The sequence below is a fragment of the Odocoileus virginianus genome, chromosome 10 (assembly GCF_023699985.2).
Source record: "Odocoileus virginianus isolate 20LAN1187 ecotype Illinois chromosome 10, Ovbor_1.2, whole genome shotgun sequence".
Taxonomy (NCBI): domain Eukaryota; kingdom Metazoa; phylum Chordata; class Mammalia; order Artiodactyla; family Cervidae; genus Odocoileus; species Odocoileus virginianus.
This window is the reverse complement of record NC_069683.1, coordinates 53,840,946-53,861,487: the sequence shown is the minus strand read 5'-3', so window position 1 is coordinate 53,861,487 and position 20,542 is coordinate 53,840,946. Positions and strand designations below refer to the sequence as shown.

Sequence of the window (20,542 nt, the reverse complement as noted above, 5' to 3'; positions counted from 1 at the left end):
TAGTCATTGGAAGGACTGATGTTGAAGTTGAAACTCCAATACTTTGGCTACCTGATGTGAAAAACTGACTCATTGGAAATGACCTTGATGCTGGGAAAGATTGAAGGCAGGAGGAGAAGGGGATGACAGAGGATGAAATGGTTGGATGGCATCACTGACTCAATGGACATGAGTTTGAGTAAGCTCTAGGAGTTGGTGATGGACAGACAAGCTTGGTGGGGTCGCAAAGAGTCAGATACGACTGAATGACTGAACTGAGCTGAAACACTGTAAGAATAAGTAAGCACCTGTGGATGGTTTTTTTTAAATTCATTGTTATAGTCCATTTCCATCAGTATTCATTCATGATGCTCAAATTGTCCCAGATGGGTAAGTGAAGGTAACTTCAAACAGGCTCCTGTTTCCTTTTCACATGTCCACATTCTTTGAAAATCTTGCTTTCTGGGACAAGACCTTTCAAGTGCATTTTATACTTTCCCCCTCTGTCTGGGAATAAAGCCATTTCTCCAGAGTCTCTTTCCTTTTATTCAAAATATTAAAATAACGCTGTACCTGTTTCCCTGGGTCAGCATATGAAAGATCGGTGTGGTGATTTGCTATCCTAACTTTAGCATTACCAGTGTGACCTTGGCAATTTCCTTCGTCCCCAAGGGGTTGATTCCTCATCTGAAAAGAAACTGGATTAGGTAAGTATTTCTTAAGCTTTTCGCGGTCACCAACACATTAAAAAGCTATATTCCCATCTTCCCGGAGGCAAGCTCAAAGAAGCATTAAAAAATTGCACACATTTTAGGAGTCTCGAGCCCCAAAGCCCATTTGAGGCTCCAAATCCCTGGATTAGGTGATCTCCAAGGCCTACTTCACCGCTGATAAACTGTTGAGTGTATAAGGGTCCGTGCGGGTGTCAGAATGAACGCGAAGAGACATCAAATTTGGAGGGATTTATATAGAAACAGATGAGAAAAAGATACAAAGAAAGGAGCCTGTGAGCAATGCATTGCTCAGCCAGAGTTCTTCGCCCGTGCCAAATTTAGGAAGAACAGTAGTCATAGGTGAGAGGTTTTGGCGGGAAGGTCCCCCTGGTGGGCGGGGAACGCCGGGGCCTGGGAAGCAGACGCCCGGGGCGGGGGAAGAAGACCCAGGGCCAGCCCCAGTCGCTGCAGCCCTCCGCGCCGTCCACCAGGGCTCGCTCTTACCCTTCGTCAGGGTGGCCGAGGAGCGGGGCGGGCCAGGCGGCTACCCCGCCCCGCTCCTCAGCGAGGCGGCCGCGAGCTCGGAGGGCGCAGGAGCCCGGAAGGAACGCGCCGTCCAGGCCCCGCCCAGCCGCCCTCCCTAGCGGCCGCCCGCCGCCGACGTCGGCGGGGCTCCGGTCGCCATGGTGACCAATCGAGGCCCGGTCCCGCCCCCGCCCCTCTGTCCCGGCCCCCTGACGTCGGCGCACGTCAGCGGCGGCGCGCGCCTGGCTGGGCCCTGCGGAGCGGGAGGGACGGAGTGCAGGAGAGAGCGGAGCCGCCGTCGCCCGAGCGGAGCCGCGCAGCCCGCCCGCCCGCCAGTCCGCCCGCCAGCCGGCCAGTCCGCGCTCCAGTCCGCCGTGCCTCGTAGTGGGGCCCAGCATGGTCATGGCGGATGGCCCGAGGCACTTGCAGCGCGGGCCGGTCCGGGTGGGGTTCTACGAAATCGAGGGCACGCTGGGCAAGGGCAACTTCGCCGTGGTGAAGCTGGGGCGACACCGGATCACCAGGACGGAGGTGCGGCCCGGGGCTCGGCGGGAGCGTCCGAGGCGAGGGTTCGGGAGACGAGCTATTGGCCAAGAGGGGCGGCTGCCGCGGGGGGCCTGGGCAGCTCCGAGAGGCCGGGTCACCGGCTCAGACGAGAGGGCCTGGGAGTGTGAGGACCCGGGGAGCTCCAGGGGTCGGCGAGCGCCACGGGGACCGGTGCCGTGTCGCCCGGACCCGGGTGTCGTCCGATTTGGAGAGCCGGGCCGCCAGGCGCTTTGCCTTCTCTGGGCCACCCCTGGGGGCCCCCCGGAATTTCGCCCAAAGCCTCGCACCCGTGGCCGTGACCTGGTCTGTGGGCCTCCGCTCCGGAGCCCAAGTTCCGCGTCTTCCCGGCTTTCAGCTGGGGGTGGGGTGGGAGGGGAAGTCTCCGCGCTCCTGGGCTGCGCGGTGAGAGGCGTCGCCAGCCCGGCCGAGGGGACCGCCTGCGCCCCGACGCCCCGGACGGGGCTCCGCGAGGCTCCGGGGAAACCGCGCCGCCCCCTCCCCGGCCGCTCGAGGAAGGGGGGCCCCGAGGGCCGGGAATGCCCGGAGCGCCACGGTCCCACCTTCTCTCCGCTCCTGGTGCTAGACAGTATCTCTGACCTAGTGTCAGGCTCGCTGGATCTCGTGCCTGAGGCATTTCCACCTTAGTACTCCAGACAATAGAGCCGGTTTAAAACGGTCATCTGGACATTGGCGCAGTTGGTGGGGTTGGCCTTTCTTATGCTAGGTGATTTCTTTACCAGGTGTGCGTTCTGGCGGTGACTACGCGTTCCTTAAGCCGCGTCAGATTCTACCTGTCTATTCTAAAAGCCCTCGGCTGCTTCCTGACGGGGAAGCGAGCATCTCCCCCCCACCCTCCATCGCACATTCTCACGCACCGCACATATTTTCTCGCAAGTCTCTGTTCTTACCTAACCCGCCTCCCCTTCCTTTCACCGCCTCAAGCTGCTCTCCTCAGGGTCTCTATTTTAAGACGTGCAAATTAAATACTTTAGAAAAACGGTAGAAACAAAACCATTCTTTAGAATAAAACCTTGTTTTTGACGTACTCTACTCTGCCTTGTTGTAGTTGTGTTTTTTTGTTTTTTTTTTTCTTTTTTCCCTTTCCACTTTTCATCCGGTTCAGCGTTTCTCCTTTTTAGTGCGAAGGTACCAGAGTTTGGATATGAAATAGCAGGATTCTTTTTCAGAATGGCTGTGTAAGGTGAAGGGCATCGGAAAACTTGAGTGATTTTTGTAGCTGTTGTTCTTAGAAGTTTTGCTTACTGTGAAGAAGTCCGTTTCCAAAAAGAAGGGGCATATGTCATTGTGTCATCCTCATTTTTCGTCTTGCCCTGCTGATCCTGACTGAGGCAGCCGAATTCCGACCATTTTTGGGTTTTTTTTTTTTTTTTTAGCATCAGGGCCAAGGTCACAGATTTTCCTCTCACAAATTTACCAGAGTTAGCAATTCAAGTTTTTAATGTAAATAATGTGACTGTAGTGAGATTACTTAATCTGATCCCAGTATTTTTTAAAACGAAGAAATTGATTGCATTCCTCTAAAGAAACATGGCTTAATACCATGCTGTTTGCCCTTTAGTTACATGAAAAGAAGACATTTTTAATGTGTACTTTTGTATAAGTCCTTGCTTAATGACTCCAGAAACTAAACAGATTTCATAGTTAGGAAGAGCTTCTACAGAACTTTTGAACTGTATTGTTTAGTGGTTGAATTCCAAGCCCATCAGCTCATATTATTTTTTTCTCATCAGTTCTTATCATTGTTAGTTGAAAGATTTGTCAGCTGTTACTTATTAGTATATAGTATATATTAGTATATAGTATCTATTTAAGAATTACTTAAGTAGAGCTATAAGTGACTGACACTTTTTCTTGAGGTTGTCATCTCAAACCGTGTTACTTTTAAACTGATCTCTCTTGTAGAGCTAGGGGGCAGTGTGGAGTAGTATCATGGTTTGGCTATCCACCGGTGAGATCAAGGCATTTGTAATTGAAGGCACAGGTCAGATCAAGAAAGAGCACTCAGATCCTGAACTGTGTGCGTGGTTTACATTTGTAAAATCATTTCACGTAGAAGCTCAGATCCTGAACTGTGTGCATAGTTTACATTTGTAAAATCATTTCAGGTAAAAGCTAACTTTCTAGTCCATAGAACCCATCTACTGTTGCTTTTTCTAAAGAGGGTGTTCTTAACATATAAAAAGAATCAAGTGTGAAGTTTAAGATGGGTGAGTATGAGTGTGGTAATTTGGTGTAACTGGAGGTGTTACAGATAAGAGGAGTGAGGGAAACAGCAAGGCATTAATGAAGAGAAAAGTTCCTGTAAATCTCAAGTTTTATAAAGTTACTCTGTGAATTTTTGTGGTAATTTGTCTTAAGAATTATTTAGCATAGATAACAGTTGTTTCTTACTGTAGTATGCTATTTGTTAATGAGGATTTTTAAAGCAGTATTTGTTGTTTTTATTCACTGAATGTTTATCTTTGGTAAGCACAATAACTCCTCAGATATTATAACATGGATAGTAGAAACTTTAAAGCGTTATTTAACATCGTTTGAGTTTCTCATCGCTGAACAGACTAATTACAGCAAGAACACTTAATATGGCATAAAGAACAATATTGGCAAAATATCATGATTATACTTACTGCTTCGAAAAGTTTCTTCAATGTAGTATGCACTATCATCAGTGTAAGTTTGTGTGTTTTAAAATGTAGAAGTCTTTTTTCCGAAGTTTGAACATCAGGCAATTTTTAGGGTTTAGTTTAAATATTTAAGTAATGAGTAGTTGGCCCCCCCCTTTTTTTAATTGACTTTTCTCTGTCTCTTGTTTCGTATCTCCAAAATGATGTATTTTTACAGAGCTTGGGATATCCAAGACTGTTTGCTTTTTAGGTGGAATAAAAAATCAGTTGACAAGAGAGATCTTCATTTTGGTCTAATCTATCAAATAGCTTGACATTGTTTAAGAAATACAATTGCATCATCATCTGAAGCAGTGTTCTCATGTTAGATCTTTGTGTAAATTTTACACACAAAAGGGAAGGCAGGTGGTGGTAGAACCCAGCTTCTTAGTATAATACTTCATAAAAGCTTTGTAGTATTGGTTTGTAATTTATGAATTAGAGTAGCTAATTTTATAAAATTAGCATAATGGAAAAGAATAGTAGCATTTAGACTATTAAACTATTTTAGGCAGTCATGGTTGCTAGTTTGCTATGCTTTGAGTGTCCTTGAGAAGTGTATTTTATTAATACTGCCCTAGTAAAGAACTTTTTCCTTCTAACTAAGCGTATGACTAGTTTTTTGTTGTCTTTTATTGGCCGTCAAGAAAGATTTCAGAAAAGTCATTTGTGCCCTTAAATATTTTTGTCTCTTACTGTTAAATGAATATAATCTTACTCTCGAAAATATAAAGAATATAGTACACAAAAAAGTACATGTGTAATTCCTCCCTCAATAGAAATGAATCATTAACATTATGGCATATTTCCCTTTAGTCTTTTTTTAATGCATTTTTTCCATAGATGACATCACATGGTAGGTACACTTACATAAACTGTATCCTTTTTTCCACTTATCATTATAGCCTCAACATTTTGCTTCTTATGTATAACTTTATTAAACATCTTAACATTTACTTTTTTCTTTCTTTTTGACTGTGCTGGATCTTCATTGCTGCACAGGCTCTCTCGGTTTGCGGGGAGCAGGGGCGCCTGTCTAGTTGCAGTGTGTGGGCCTCATTGGGGTGGCTTCCCTTACTGCGGAGTACAGGCTCCGGGGCGTGGGGGCTTTAGCAGTCGCAGCACACGTACTCAGCAGGTGCAGTTCCCAGGCTCTCTATAGCACAGGCTCCAGAGTTGTTGCACCCTGGCTTAGTTGCTCCGCGGCATGAGGGATCTTCCAGGATTAGGGATCGAACCTGTGTCTCCTTCGTTGGCTTCATCACCGAGCCACCAGGGAAGCCCCTTAAACTTGTTTAATAGCTGCATAGTGTCCTTCCTTGTAGATGAATCCTGTTTTACTTAACAGTTTTCTTATTTACCATTATACAGGTTTCCGTTTTCATTTATAAGAAATAATTTGCAGTGTATTTTTATGTATATAACTCTGTATCTGCATTCTCAGTTATTTTAGGAAGGAGTGATTGGAGGTAAATTCCTAGAAGGGAAATTACCAAATGAGAATTTATTATTTTTACATTAAAAAATAATGTATTTCTGTTATCAAATCTATCATATTTATTATCAAACATTTTAAGAAGTGTAGCTAAATAAAAAGAATAAACCATAATATTATCACCCAAAGATAACCATCATTAGTTATTTTCAGACCATTTCTGTAATAGATAATTGTTTTCCTCAATACCATACTGGGGAAGGCAATGGCAACCTTCTCCAGTACTCTCGCGTGGAAAATCCCATGGACGGAGGAGCCTGGTAGGCTGCAGTCCATGGGGTCGCTAAGAGTTGGACACTACTGAGCGACTTCGCTTTCATTTTTCCTTTCATGCATTGGAGAAGGAAATGGCAACCCACTCCAGTGTTCTTGCCTGGAGAATCCCAGGGATGGGCGAGCCTGGTGGGCTGCTGTCTGTGGGGTCACACAGAGTCAGACATGAATGAAGTGACTTAGCAACAGCGGCAACAATACCATGCCTCTTGTTTTGCTTGGCTAAAGAGCCTTTAAATGTGTGGTCCATAGAATCCTAAATATATTTCATACAGGTTCTGAAAATTACTTTATTGAAATGGCATGCAGGTATTACTTACTTTAAAAATCTGGAATATAGAAGTGATAGCAAGGACATTGGAAAACTGCTTTTTTTCACTGAAAACAATTCTTTGTGTGCTTGGGGGCTTTTATATTTAGGCATAATTTGTAGACGAAGTACTACCTTAAAATATAAGTATTTTTAAAGCTTTCCAAATAGTTAAAATACAAAATTGCATTTTTAGAGCAAAGGTAGAAACAAGAGCAGAGCATATTACTCCCTGATTATGGAATTTCTTGAAGAGGATAACTCAGTTTTTTAAATACATTTGAGTTTTATATTTTGCTTTAATATTTTAAGACTCCTCTCTGTAATCTTGATATTATTAATCTTGTTCTGTGAAATATGCCAGATGTCAAGAAGCAGCTATACTATGTTCAACAAGAGAAATTGTTACCAAATAGCTTAATCACTAATATTTGTAACTAAGTCTATGTATGCTCTTTAATTGTGTGTTGAAATAAAAATTAGATTTTTCATGGAACATATATGTTTTGCTTGAAATTGTTCTCTAGTTTCTTGGCACCCAGACAAGTAAAATTTGACATGTTTATTCTGCAAAATATTGTTCAAAATGATCTGTTCTTTGGGAGGGAAAAGGGGGACAAATGTGGAAAATAAGTTGTATAAATGTTCATATTCTGTAGAAATGCTTACCAGAATTTAATGCATTCTGCTTTTAATTCCACTGGGAAATTCTGTCTCAGGCAATTAAGAAAACATTTATTTGGAAATAACTGAAACTGGCCTTGGTTCCTGGATTCACATGATGATATTTGATTCATGGCCAATGCTGATGGCAGATTCACTTCCTTGGAACCAAATGGGTTCCAGAAATTCATTAAGATTTCTTTCTTTCCTCTTTAATGTACCTCTTCTACCTTCCACGTCCATATATTTGAAATATGTTATTTAGGTAAAAGTTCTTTATACAGGACATTTGTGGACAATGCTTTCCCACCCTTCAAAGAGAAAAAGCCCATATATACAGTTTGAGATAATTACAAGAATGAAAGACAGTTACATTCGGGAATTTCATCAGAAACTTTTCATTTTAAAAATACTTTAAACAGGTTAAGAGATGAATCTTGGATGAATTAAACTGAAAATTGATGCTAAGATTTGTTTTTTCTTTTTCAAAGTAAACATGGTATTTATGTGTTTTTCCCCAGTTACAAAATATTTGCATGTTCTTTGTAGACATTGTTGAAAAACTTGAAGAAAATAAAAGCATTCTTATTTTAATTCCACCATCTAGACCAAGAGACAGCCACTTAATATTTGGTTCATATCCTCTTAGCTATTCACACATATTTTATACATATGTAATAAAATTGATGTCACCTATACATAAAATCTGTGTTTTTTACTTAATATGTTAACATTTCCCCAAGGTTACAGAAAAATGTCTAAAGCATGGTTAAATAGTATCCTTGAATTTGACAGTCTATATTTTATTTTAATAAATTCCTGTTGTTGAACATTTAGATCATTTCTCTCTCTTGCTATTTCTCTTTCTAAAATAGCATTTCAGAAAACAATCATGTTACATACATCTTTGTACATCTATCTGATTATTTCCTCAGAATAATCCCATAGCAGTGGAATTCTTGGGTCAAGGAGTATGTGTTTATTACAAGTCAAATTTTAAATTGGGAAAAAAGTTAAATGTATTTATTCTTAAAGGGTAACTGGAGAACTCGATTTACTACTGACTTTTATTGTTTTCAGAAACTGTTTCATTGTAGACCACTCAATCACAGTCACTATTCAGTCAAATGTTAGACTGGTATGTTCAGATTCTACCTGTGGTTTGATGTGTGAGCTTGAAAAGTGTGTTTATGTTTTAATTTCAAAGGTCTCACTATATGGTAAGGATTTTGCTACTTGGTATTTCAGAAGAATGATGTATAATTAGTATGTCAGTAGTAAATAACACTGAAGCAGATGTTACCTGAGACAGCAAACATTTATTAATGCCTTCTGATTTTTCATTAGAATAACTTTATTGTATAACTTCTTTGTAAAGTCCCCCCAAACCAGTTTTGTGTGTGGTTTCTTTAAGTGCAAGAAATTAATATATCTTCTATGAGAAGTGGAATCATTTTTTTAAAGTATCAGAAAGTGAACTCTTACCATTAAATTACATTTTGAAAAATGAAAAAAAATCCCTTTTGTTCATCAGCTGAACACTATTTCATTTCTGATCTTATATTTAATCCTTTGTCTTCTTGCAAATTTGTATTTTACATAGTTGTTATGTTTACATGTTTTTTTAACTTAATCTTGTTGGAAACATTTTTCTTCATAATTAGATTTAAATCTTATTAAATAATATAGCCATTTATAGAGAACTTAGAAAACAAGAAAATGAAAATGACCAATATTTCACAGATGGAGAAGTTAGCCTGTATAATAAATACAACTATTTCACTTTTCATTTTTTCTAATTAGAAAAGTAATTCATGCTCATTGAAGAAAAATTGCACTGAAAAGTAAATCAGGAAAATAAAATCATGATTTTTCACCCACTGATAACATTTTTGTCATATTTATATCTAGTTTTTATTGGTCTTTTTCTATGTACACTTTATGTTGAAACTGCACTGATTCTCATTTTTTATTTAATATTTTAGTCTCATCATTCTTCATATTGTTAAAAGGAACTATTTTAAAAGCTATGTAATAGTCATAATATACCATAAGTCATGTAATGATTTCCCAATTATTGTTTCTGCCTTTTACATTATAAACAATACTCTTGAATATATTGACACATAAATCTTGATCATCATTTCAGATTATTTCCTGCAGATAATTTCTAAATAGGATGGATGATTTTTAAGGTTCTTGGTAAAGACTGCCAGATTACCTTACAGAAAAATTATAATCAATTTCATATTCCTACTAGCAATATATATATATATATATATATAGCCATCTCATTGAACTTCAGCTCACAAGGGTGTTCACTTTTTCATCTTTATCAATAAGTGAAAAATAGTTTTTGAGATTTAGTTGTCATATAACATTTTGTTAGATGTATATACATTTCCCTGTTTATGAGATTGAATATCCAGTGTTGCTGCTTTACATGAAATTTAGTTGATAGTAATTATCCTAGTTTCCAAAGTTACATAGAAAACTTTCCTTTTGTATCCTAACAGAAGCAATACTAATTTTTTTATTGCTGTATAAATTCACTGAAGGTTTTTTAAAAAGATATTGCATGCATAATTAGGGATTAGCGCTCAGTCGCTCAGTCCTATCCAGCTCCTTGCAGCCCCATGTTCTATAGCCCACCAGGCTCCTCTGTCCACAGGCTTCTCCAGGCAAGAATACTGGTTGTTGCTCAGTCACTCAGTTGTGTCCTACTCTTTGTGATCCCGTGAACTGTAGCACACCAAGCTTCCCTGTCCTTCACTATCTCCTAGAGTTTGCTCAAACTCATGTCCATTGAGTTGATGATGCCATCCAAACATCTCATCCTCTGTCACCGCCTTCTGCCCTCAGTCTTCCCCAGTCTTGGGGTCTTTTCCAAAGAATACTGGAGTGGTTGCCATTTCCTTCTTCAGGGGATCTTCCTGACCCAAGGATCGAATCTGTGTCTCCTGCATTGCAGGCAGATTCTTTACTGCTGAGCTACTGGGGAAGCCCCAATTTAGATGAGCAACAACAAAGAAAAGATACTTTGATTTTTAGAGTTCCTTGCATGACTTTGTTGTGACCATGCAGATTTTGTCCTTGGTACTATGTTTGGAACTAAGTAGAGAAGGGATGCAGAAAGGAAGTTCCCAGAAATCTAAGTTCATAAAAAACCTTTATAACGAACTAGTGGAGCACAACTCTTTTGTAAATTTGGAATTTCATACAACATTGGGGAAATCCCCAAATGCAGATTTTGTTTGTTTGTTTGTTCATAAAATTTGTTTTCCAAAATGTCTTCCCCCTTTTCTCATAGACCTATTAAGTTCTTTGAAGGTGGGAATCAGATCTTGTTCATTTTTGTATCCTAGGCATAATTCCAGGCATACAGCAGGTGCTCAATAAATGTGTGAATAATATGCTCAAAGAATAGTGAAAAGATGGAACTTGAAGTTAGAAGGCCTATGACTTTTTTCCCCCCATTAATTCACTTGAGCTTTAAGAACTTTGTAGAATATTTTTCAACCTCAGTTTCATCAACTCATGAGTGTACTGCTTGTTCCATTTACTTCAAAAAATTGAGAAATAAATGAAATAAAATTTATCTTATCTCTTAAGATTCCGGAAGAGTGTCAAAAAGGAGATATCCTTTTGGTAATACCTTACTTTAATTGGTATTTAGTATTTAAACTTTTTCTTGAACATTAAATATGATGCTCAAGATGTTATATATAATAAATTTCTTAATGACAGTAATCATGCTAAAAATTTTTAAAACATGATTCCTTTCTATTTAGTATTTTTTTTCTATTTAGTAGATATTTATGACCCATTTCATTATAAAAGTTTTTTGTTGGGGAGGGACTGCTGATATCTAGATGCACTCCAAAAATTGTAGGGCAAGAAATTTTCTTCAAAATATGCATGTCTGTAAACCTCCATCTTACCTTCCTAATGAATATTGAGGATATTAAAATATACACTTATTCTTTTATCTGACAGCTTTTACCCAAGGTTACCCAAAATAACTGATAATACTGTATTCTGTCATACTATTAATTGGGTGAAGGGGGTCACCTTAAAGATTTAGATTTGAGGTGGTCCAATAATATTCCTAATAGTAAGAACAGTATTAATCAGTCACTCATCTAGCATTCTTACTTTCTAGAATATTTTGATCATGGGAATAAATAAAATACCACCAAACATAATGCTGCTGCTGCTGTTGCTAGTCACTTCAGTCGTGTCCGACTCTTGTGCAACCCCATAGATGGCAGCCCACCAGACTCGCCATCCCTGGGATTCTCCAGGCAAGAACACTGGAGTGGGTTGCCATTTCCTTCTCCAATGCATGAAAGTGAAAAGTGAAAGTGAAGTCACTCAGTCGTGTCCGACTCTACGACCCCATAGACTGCAGCCTACCAGGCTCCTCCGCCCATGGGATTTTCCTGGCAAGAGTACTGGGGTATTGCCTTATTGCCTTCTCCGCCAAACATAATGAAACTATCACAAAACCTGCAAACTTTACTGCCTAAAGAAGGAGCTACCGCCTTTCTTCTTAAGCAATAAATTTAATTTTACCCATTATATTTTAGTAATCTCACTTCTCTTGGGAGGCTTGAGTTCTATGAGTTACAGTTAATTCAAATTAGGCAACAAGCTATGGACAACAAAATAGAAATAGGAAAGGTAAGAAATAAACCTTACAGTAGGACTTTAACAGCACAGGACAGAGAGCTGTAAGGGAAGAAGAAAGAACTAACTGTATTAACAGGAGTCTAAGGGAATTAAGGAAATCAACAGAGTGGGAAAAACTAGAGATCTCTTCAAGAAAATTAGAGATATCAAGGGAACATTTCATGCAAAGATGGGCTCGATAAAGGACAGAAATGATATGGAACTAACAGAAGCAAAAGATATTAAGAGGAGGTGGCAAGAATACCAGAAGAACTGTACAAAAAAAGATCTTCACGACCCAGATAATCACGATGGTGTGATCACTCACCTAGAGCCCGACATCCTGGAATGTGAAGTCAAGTGGGTCTTAGAAAGCATCACTATGAACAAAGCTAGTGGAGGTGATGGAATTCCAGTTGAGCTATTTCAAATCCTGAAAGATGATGCTGGGAAAGTACTGCACTCAATATGCCAGCAAATTTGGAAAACTCAGCAGTGGCCACAGGACTGGAAAAGGTCTGTTTTCATTCCAATCCCAAAGAAAGGCAATCCCAAAGAATGCTCAAACTACCACACAATTGCACTCATCTCACACACTAGTAAAGTGATGCTCAAAATTCTCCAAGCCAGGCTTCAGCAATACGTGAACCGTGAACTTCCAGATGTTCAAGCTGGTTTTAGAAAAGGCAGAGGAACCAGAGATCAAATTGCCAACATCTGCCTGGTCATCGAAAAAGCAAAGAGAGTTCCAGAAAAACATCTGCTTTATTGGCTATGCCAAAGCCTTTGACCTTGTGGATCACAATAAACTGGAAAATTCTGAAAGAGATGGGAATACCAGACCACCTGACCTGCCTCTTGAGAAATCTGTATGCAGGTCAGGAAGCAACAGTTAGAACTGGACATGGAACAACAGACTGGTTCCAAATAGGAAAAGGAGTACGTCAAGGCTGTATATTGTCACCCTGCTTATTTAACTTCTATGCAGAGTACATCATGAGAAACGCTGGGCTGGAAGAAGCACAAACTGGAATCAAGACTGCCAGGAGAAATATCAATAACCTCAGATATGCAGATGACACCACCCTTAGGGCAGAAAGTGAAGAACTAGAGCCCCTTGATGAAAGTAAAAGAGGAGAGTGAAAAAGTTGGCTTAAAGCTCAACATTCAGAAAACTAAGATCATGGCATTTGGTCCCATCACTTCATGGGAAATAGATGGGGAAACAGTGGAAACAGTGTCAGACTTCATTTTGGGGGGCTCCAAAATCACTGCAGATGGTGACTGCAGCCATGAAATTAAAAAAGACGCTTAATCCTTGGAAGGAAAGTTATGATCAACCTAGATAGCATATTCAAAAGCAGAGACATTACTTTGCCAACAAAGGTCCGTCTAGTCAAGCCTGTGGTTTTTCCAGTGGTCATGTATGGATGTGAGAGTTGGACTGTGAAGAAAGCTGAGCGCCGAAGAATTGATGCTTTTGAACTGTGGTGTTGGAGAAGACTTGAGAGTCCCTTCGACTGCAAGGATCCAACCAGTCAATCCTAAAGGAGATGAGTCCTGGGTGTTCATTGGAAGGACAGATGCTGAAGCTGAGACTCCAATACTTTGGCCACCTCATGCGAAGAGTTGACTCATTGGAAAAGACCCTGATGTTGGGAGGGATTGAGGTCAGGAGGAGAAGGGGACGACAGAGGATGAGATGGCTGGATGGTATCACCAACTCGATGGGCATGAGTTTGAGTAAACTCGAGGAGTTGGTGATGGACAGGGAAGCCTGGCGTGCTGCGATTCATGGGGTCGCAAAGAATCGGACAGGACTGAGCGACTGAACTGAACTGAAGGGAATTAAGTGAATTGACTAAAGTGTAAGTGAAAGTGAAGTTGCTCAGTTTTGTCTGACTCTTTGCAACCCCGTGGACTATAGCCTACCAGGCTTCTCTGTCCATGGGGTTTTCCATGCAAGAATACTGGAATGGGTTGCCATTTCCTTGTCCAGGAGATCTTCCCGACCCAGGAATTGAACCTGGGTCTCCTGCCTTGTGGGCAGACAGACCCTTTACTGTCTGAGCCACCAAGGAATCAGCCTAGTGAATTCAAATCAGTGAATTGACAAGTTGAGTCCAATTATCTTGGTTACTTTTTAGGAGTATTGAACTGTTAATGTTATGGCAATAAAATGAGTGTTGTGCATGTCACTTCAGTCCTGTGCAAATCTGTGTGATTCTCTGGACTGTAGCCCACTGAGCTTCTCTTTCTTTGGGATTCTCCAGGCAAGAATACTGGAGTGGGTTGCCATACCCTCCTCCAGGGAATCTTCCTGAACCAGGGATCGAACCCACAGCTCTTATGTCTCCTGCATTGGCAGGCAGGTTCTTTACCACTAGTGCCACCTGGGAAGCCAGCAATACAAGAATTGATACTAAAAATTATCCTGAAACAGCAACATAAAACCTGAATTATGTTCAGAATACTTTTGGGTAGAGTGTGAAGTACAGTTCAGAATTTCTTAAGAACTTACTATAATTAAGTTTGGATCATTCCCAGTTATCTGAAAGTTTTATTTAAATCAGAATGACTTATTTCCTAACTACATGCCTACTGAATTTAAAAATATATATATATATTTTTTGTTCTATGAAAAAAATTGCACAGTTGTTATTTTATGACTGCCTAGTTATTCACCTTCAGATACATCTCCTTCATATTATTCTGTCTAGCTATGACAGGAAGAGGCCATGTTTTTTGAAAATCAGATTCCTTTCAGTAAAAATTTCATGTAATTACTAACATTTGAAGTTTTGCACTTGATTTTTAAAATAAGATTTAATCCAACTGACATTTTTAAAGTAGTTGGATTTTAATTATTTATACTTAGTTTTGTTTTTTTTTTCCAGAAAAGTAAGTCTGTATGCTTTGGAACCTGTCATTTCCTTTTTTAGACAAATTGTATTTCAGTTATCATAGAAACTATCTTCTATTTGGTTGATGATTTGTTTATAGGTACTTTGCAATGAGATGACAACTCGTTGAAATTGCTGAGATTTTATTTCTTCAGTTTTTAAATGGAGTAAGGAGTTAACAGTTGTACTGAAAGAGAATTATGTTTTATTAAAGTAAAACTTTAAAGGGTAATTCTTCATAACACATTAAAATAAAGCTATAAAGGGTTATTCATCATACCACATTAAAAACACTCCCAAACAAAATCTGCCACAGCGCCTTATACATGGCAGATGTTTGAGACATAGTAAAATGCATGAATGAGCATTGAATTTAAGCTAGTTATCATCATTGTCATGGGGCCCTACCTACTGGTAGAGTCTTAGATGTTATTTATTTTAAAAATTTATAACTGGAAAATGTTAACCATTGTATACTAATTGTATTTATTTGTGTCTGGGATGCAGGTGGCGATAAAAATAATAGATAAATCTCAGCTGGATGAAGTGAACCTTGAGAAAATCTACCGAGAAGTAAAAATAATGAAACTGTTAGACCACCCTCACATAATCAAACTTTATCAGGTATGACTTAACTTTATACTTCTCCATGCTTCTCACATTCAGTACCCTATTTTACATCATCATTTTTCTCTTTTATGTTAGTTTTTTCAGTCTCTAAAAAGATAATTATATGCTTTTATTAATATGAATACTTCCATTTCTCTGTATTTAAAAATTAGGAAATAAAAACTACCAGCTTAATTTTAAGTTGTCTCTCAGACTGTAAGTTATTTAATTTCAAAGTCTGTAGTTGTGTGTTTATGATAATCTGCTTAAACCTGCTGGGTTTTGGTGGTGGGTGGTTTAATGGATACAACAGTTTTGCTTATTTAAAAAATAATGCTGTTTATGTTATATGAACTACAAAGGCTAAAATAGACTATTACTTAGTGACATACATTTTAATACCTAAAGTCAAGTCTTTATTTGAGGGAGGGTTCTTTTATCAGGTAAAGCAAATCATTCATTTAAAAAAAATTAACCTCACTAAGGTATAATTTTCATAAAATAAACTGCATGAGTTTCAAGTGTAAGCCATGTGTTTTAAAAGGAAGATTTTTCTCAGATTTCTAAAGAGTAATTTATGTTTAAGAATGGTAATGTAATACAAAACTTTTTATATTTCTATTCATTAATATTTAGAATTTTTATATTAGAAAACTATTGTTAAGCTAAAATGTTACAGTGTGCTTGCTAGTCAGGGACTTTGCTCTCCAATGTGCAGTGTGTGGCCTTAGAGATGTGCCGTGCTCAGCCTATACTTGCTGTGGGAGCTGATTGTCAGATTTTCAGAAGTTCTGTGAGTCAGTTAACCTGCTAATAGCTCAAAATCAGCAATGGTAGGAGTATTTTTACACTGCAGAAATTGGTTTAAAAGTCAGAGCCTTTTTTTCCTTCAGTGAGCTAGTGCTAGCACGCTTTTGCTTGCATGCATGCTAAGTCACTTCAGTCACATCCGACTCTGTGACCCTATGGGCTGTAGCCCGCCAGACTCCTCTGTCCATGCGATTCTCCAGGCAAGAATACTGGAGTGGGTTGCCGTGCCCTCCTCCAGGGCATCTTTCTGACCCAGGGATCGAACCCGCGTCTCTTACGACTCCTGCATTGACAGGCGTGTTCTTTACCACTAGCACCACCTGGGAAGTCCAGAACACTTCGCTGTGCACTCAGATTGGTTAGCACAAGTGTCCCTCGGGGTATAGTAAAAAAATTAGAACTTCCAATTCTGTTTATCTTTTTTATTTATCTCCTTGTGTTCCTTTTATAATGTATGTATTTATAAAATGCCACAGGTATACAGTTTGTGTCTCTGCATGTATATATTCATAAGTACATCTACATATACATTTATATGTATACATACATACATATACATATTTGGCTTTATTGAGAGAGATTTCGAATTTAAACCTGTGGAGACTGTTGGAGAGCATTTCTGCTAGCTGAGAATGAGACACTATGGTGTATGTACCACTCAAAACAATTCCTAAGCTTCTAAAACTGCGGAGGGCCTCTTAGATCAAATTTATATCAGAGTACTTCTCCCTTTAAGCTTTTTTTTTTCCCCCAAAGAGGATGCTTGTAATAAACTAATCACATCCTTAGAAGTCTGATGAGCCATAGCCCAAACTGAGGTTAAAACTACAGTGATTCTTCAACTGTACTTCAATTAATAAACAAAGCAAACAAACCAAAAGCTGCCATAATTCACCTGAGAATTCTGTGTTTATTTGAACTCCAGTAATCAGTTACATTAACTTACTGTCTGACTTGTTTAGACCCAAATTGTAGGTAGCCCTTAGTTTTCTAGCCTGTTTTAGGAACAGTCTTAAATCTGAATGTTAGAGCAAAATTGGTTTTTAGCCTTTCAGTAGATAGTAGTTAAATATTACATTTACTAGCATGTGCCAGTATGTATGTTCCTTTCTAGATTTAGAAAAACTAATTTAAATAAAAATGTATTGCAGTGGAACTGTGGAAGAAGATTTTGAACAATGTTTTAAAAAAACACTACTTCGTAAAAATGTGAAAGTGTAGTAAAAGGATTACCACACTGTGACAGATTAGCTAGGTTACAGGCCAGATTAACAGCTCTGTTTTATTATTCGTTTCTTAATCACAATCTACCATGTAACACAGCTAGAAAAGTCAGTGAGGAGGTTAAAAAGTTGCTCTCCCAAAACTCCTGTTACCTATATCAGTATTTTTCAAACTTGAATGAGAATGATAGTCACCTGAAGATGTGGTGAAAGTATAAATCTGTGTCAGTAGGTCTGTTGTGCGGTCTGAGAGTTTACGTTTCTAACAGGCGTCTGGGCGGTGCTGCCGCTGCTGGCTGTGAACCACATTTGGAAGATGCACAATCTAGAGTTTTCACAAAAGTATTAGGAGAAGGATATTGTCATCACCAGCTTCTGAATGGTTCATAACTTGACACTTTTATTAGTTTTTTAATTTAGGTAATTCCATAGAGGGCTTCCCTGGTGGCTCAGTAGTAAAGAATCCACATGCCAATGCAGGAGACACAGGTTCAATCCGTGGGTCAGGAAGATCCCCTAGATAAAGAAATGGCAACCCATTCCATTATTCTTGCCTGGAAAATCCTCTGGACAGAATAGCCTGGTGAGCTACAGTTCATGGAGTCGCAAAGCATTGGACATGATTTAGTGACTAAACAACAACAATTTCACAGAATGTTGTAGTAAATAGCAATCTTTTCCTGTCAAACTAATATGGAATTACTTATCAATAGGTAATGGAGACCAAAAGCATGTTGTACCTTGTGACAGAATATGCCAAAAATGGAGAAATTTTTGGTAAGCACATTTCTTTCAATCTTTTAATTTGAAAAATGTCAGTAAGCTTTTTGAATAGAGTATTTTCTATTAATTCTCCTGCTTGCTTAAAAGTTGCTAATGTGAATTATAAATTTTAAAGTATTATTTTATAATAAAATATACAGTAAGCTAAAAATATGGAATATAATTTGTTCTCTTATATTTATGATATTAAAGCTATTGCTTAATTCTCTCATCTGTGTTAAAGAGATTGGAAAATCAAAGTTGAGGGAAATTTTCAGTCATACCGCAAAGGAGATTCTTTTATCCTCCTTTTTACTTTCTTTACAGGGTAAAGATAGGTCAACAAATATTTATTGAGCTTGTACTATGTCTCAGACATTGTACTAGGTGTAGGGGATCAGTGGTGACCTAAATAACAGTCCCTGCTGTTGTGGATTTTACGGTTTAGTAAACTGTTAACTTTAGCTGTAGGTCTCTGGGAAGTCACTAAACCTCTCTGAGACTCACAGTTTCTTTATTTCTTAATAAAAAGTATTTGATTAATTGGTTTGTATGATCCATTCTAACTCTTAAAAATTAAAACTATTTTATTGGTTCTAGCTTTCATCTATTTTATTGTTACTTTATGGAATAAGAACACCTTAAATAGTCTAAATATTTTGTTTTTTAACCTAAGTCCAAAATTGTTTTTGAAACAGCTTTATTGAGGACTTCACATACAATAAATTGTGTGTACTTAATGTGAACAATTTAACAAGTTTTCAGACTCACGTGTGAAAGAAACCATCACCGCCATCAAGATAACTGTCACTTCCCAAAGTTTCTTCGTAATGCTTTGTAATCTCTCTTGCCCCACTTCACCACTAGGCAAGCACTGACGTGTTTTCTGTCACTATAGATTATTTCTTCTGCACTTTAAAGGTACTCATGTAGTCTGTACCTTTTCTTCATCTGGCTGCTTTCTCTCAGTATAATTATTTTAAGATTTGTCCATTTAGTTGCACATATCAGCGTATCATTTCATTTTATTGTAGGTTGTATGCAATTTTGTAAATACACCCCAGGTTGCTTATCCATTCGTGTGTGGATGGACATTTCAGTTGGCTTCAGTTTTTGGCTACTACACATGAATTGCTGTCAACATTCATGTATAAGTCTTTAACTTACAGACTACTTCAAATAATATTCACCACTGAACATATAGTATATATTACTATGCTCAGTCACTCAGTCCTGTCCAGCTCTTTGTGACCTCATGGACTGTAGCCTGTCAGGCTCCTGTGTTCATGAGATTTTCCAGGCAAGAATACTGGAGTGGGTTGCCATTTCCTCGTCCAGGGGATCTTCCCGATCCAGGGGTCAAACCCACACCCCTTGCATCTCCTGCATTGGCAGGCAGGTTCTTTACCATTAGTGAGAACCTTAAAATAATATACTTCTCCTTTTTTAATTAGTTAATTAATTTGGCTGTGTCAGGTCTTTATTGCAGCACATGAGATCTTCACTGTGTCATGTGGGCACGTGGGCTCAGTAGTTGTGCACACAAACCTAGTTGTCCCATGGCATGTGGAATCTTAGTTGGACCAGGGATCAAACCCATACCCCCTGCATTGCAAGGCAAATTCTTAATCACCAGATCACCAGAGAAGTCCTTGGTAATATACTTCTGTCTAACACCTCCTTGCCTCTATTTTCTTGTCATGCATTTTATTTATACCTGTTTTATAAAACACAAAATGCAGTATCATTGTTTTTGTTTAAAAAGTTAATTATGTTTTAAAGAGATTTCAATATTTTTAAAACTCATACATTTACTAGTGGAGTTACCATTGACACATCCCTGAATGTGGATGCATGTTTTCTCATCTTTATTCTTTTATTTGGATACATACTTTTATCTGGCATCATATTTCTTCTGCCTGAAGGACTTCATTTAACATTTCTTATAGAGCAGGTCTGTTGATGATGAAATCTTTCAGCTTTTGTGTATCTAAAGTAATTCTTATTTTTTCTGTTTTTAAACAACACTTGTACTGGATATGTAATTCCGGGTTGACGTTTTTCCTTCAGGGCTTTAGAGACGTTGCTCCACTCTCGTCTTTTCTGCATTATTTCTGATAAGAAATCTGCTGTCGTCTTTTTCCTTTGTATCTCGTATGTAAAGTGCCCTTTTTTTCCTGGCTGCTCCTAAGATTTTCTGTTTATCACTGTTTTTAATAGTTTGATTATGATGTGCCTTTGTATGGTTTTCTTCATGATTCTTAGGTTTACTGTTTGTTGCTTCTTAAATTTGTGTTAAGTTTTCATGAAATTCAGAAAATGTTCAGCCATTATTCTTCTGACCTTTTCTTCAGAGACTCCAATTACACATATATT

The 20,542-nt window shown here is 38.7% G+C and overlaps 1 protein-coding gene across 3 annotated transcripts in view; it reads left to right on the top strand.

Moving 5' to 3' along the window:
• Positions 1–1,445: 1,445 nt before the first annotated feature.
• The window catches only part of SIK2 (salt inducible kinase 2), a 129,872-nt gene continuing 110,775 nt past the window's right edge, over positions 1,446–20,542 (top strand). The window contains exons 1-3 of one of the 3 annotated variants that reach the window (XM_070473597.1): positions 1,446–1,748; positions 15,270–15,386; positions 18,118–18,181. In XM_070473597.1, coding sequence (XP_070329698.1) covers positions 1,614–1,748; positions 15,270–15,386; positions 18,118–18,181 — 316 coding nt within the window. In that variant the 5' untranslated portion in view covers positions 1,446–1,613. The remainder of the gene's footprint in view (positions 1,749–15,269; positions 15,387–18,117; positions 18,182–20,542) is intronic. The other 2 variants (XM_020882237.2, XM_070473598.1) reach the window with 2 other exon arrangements.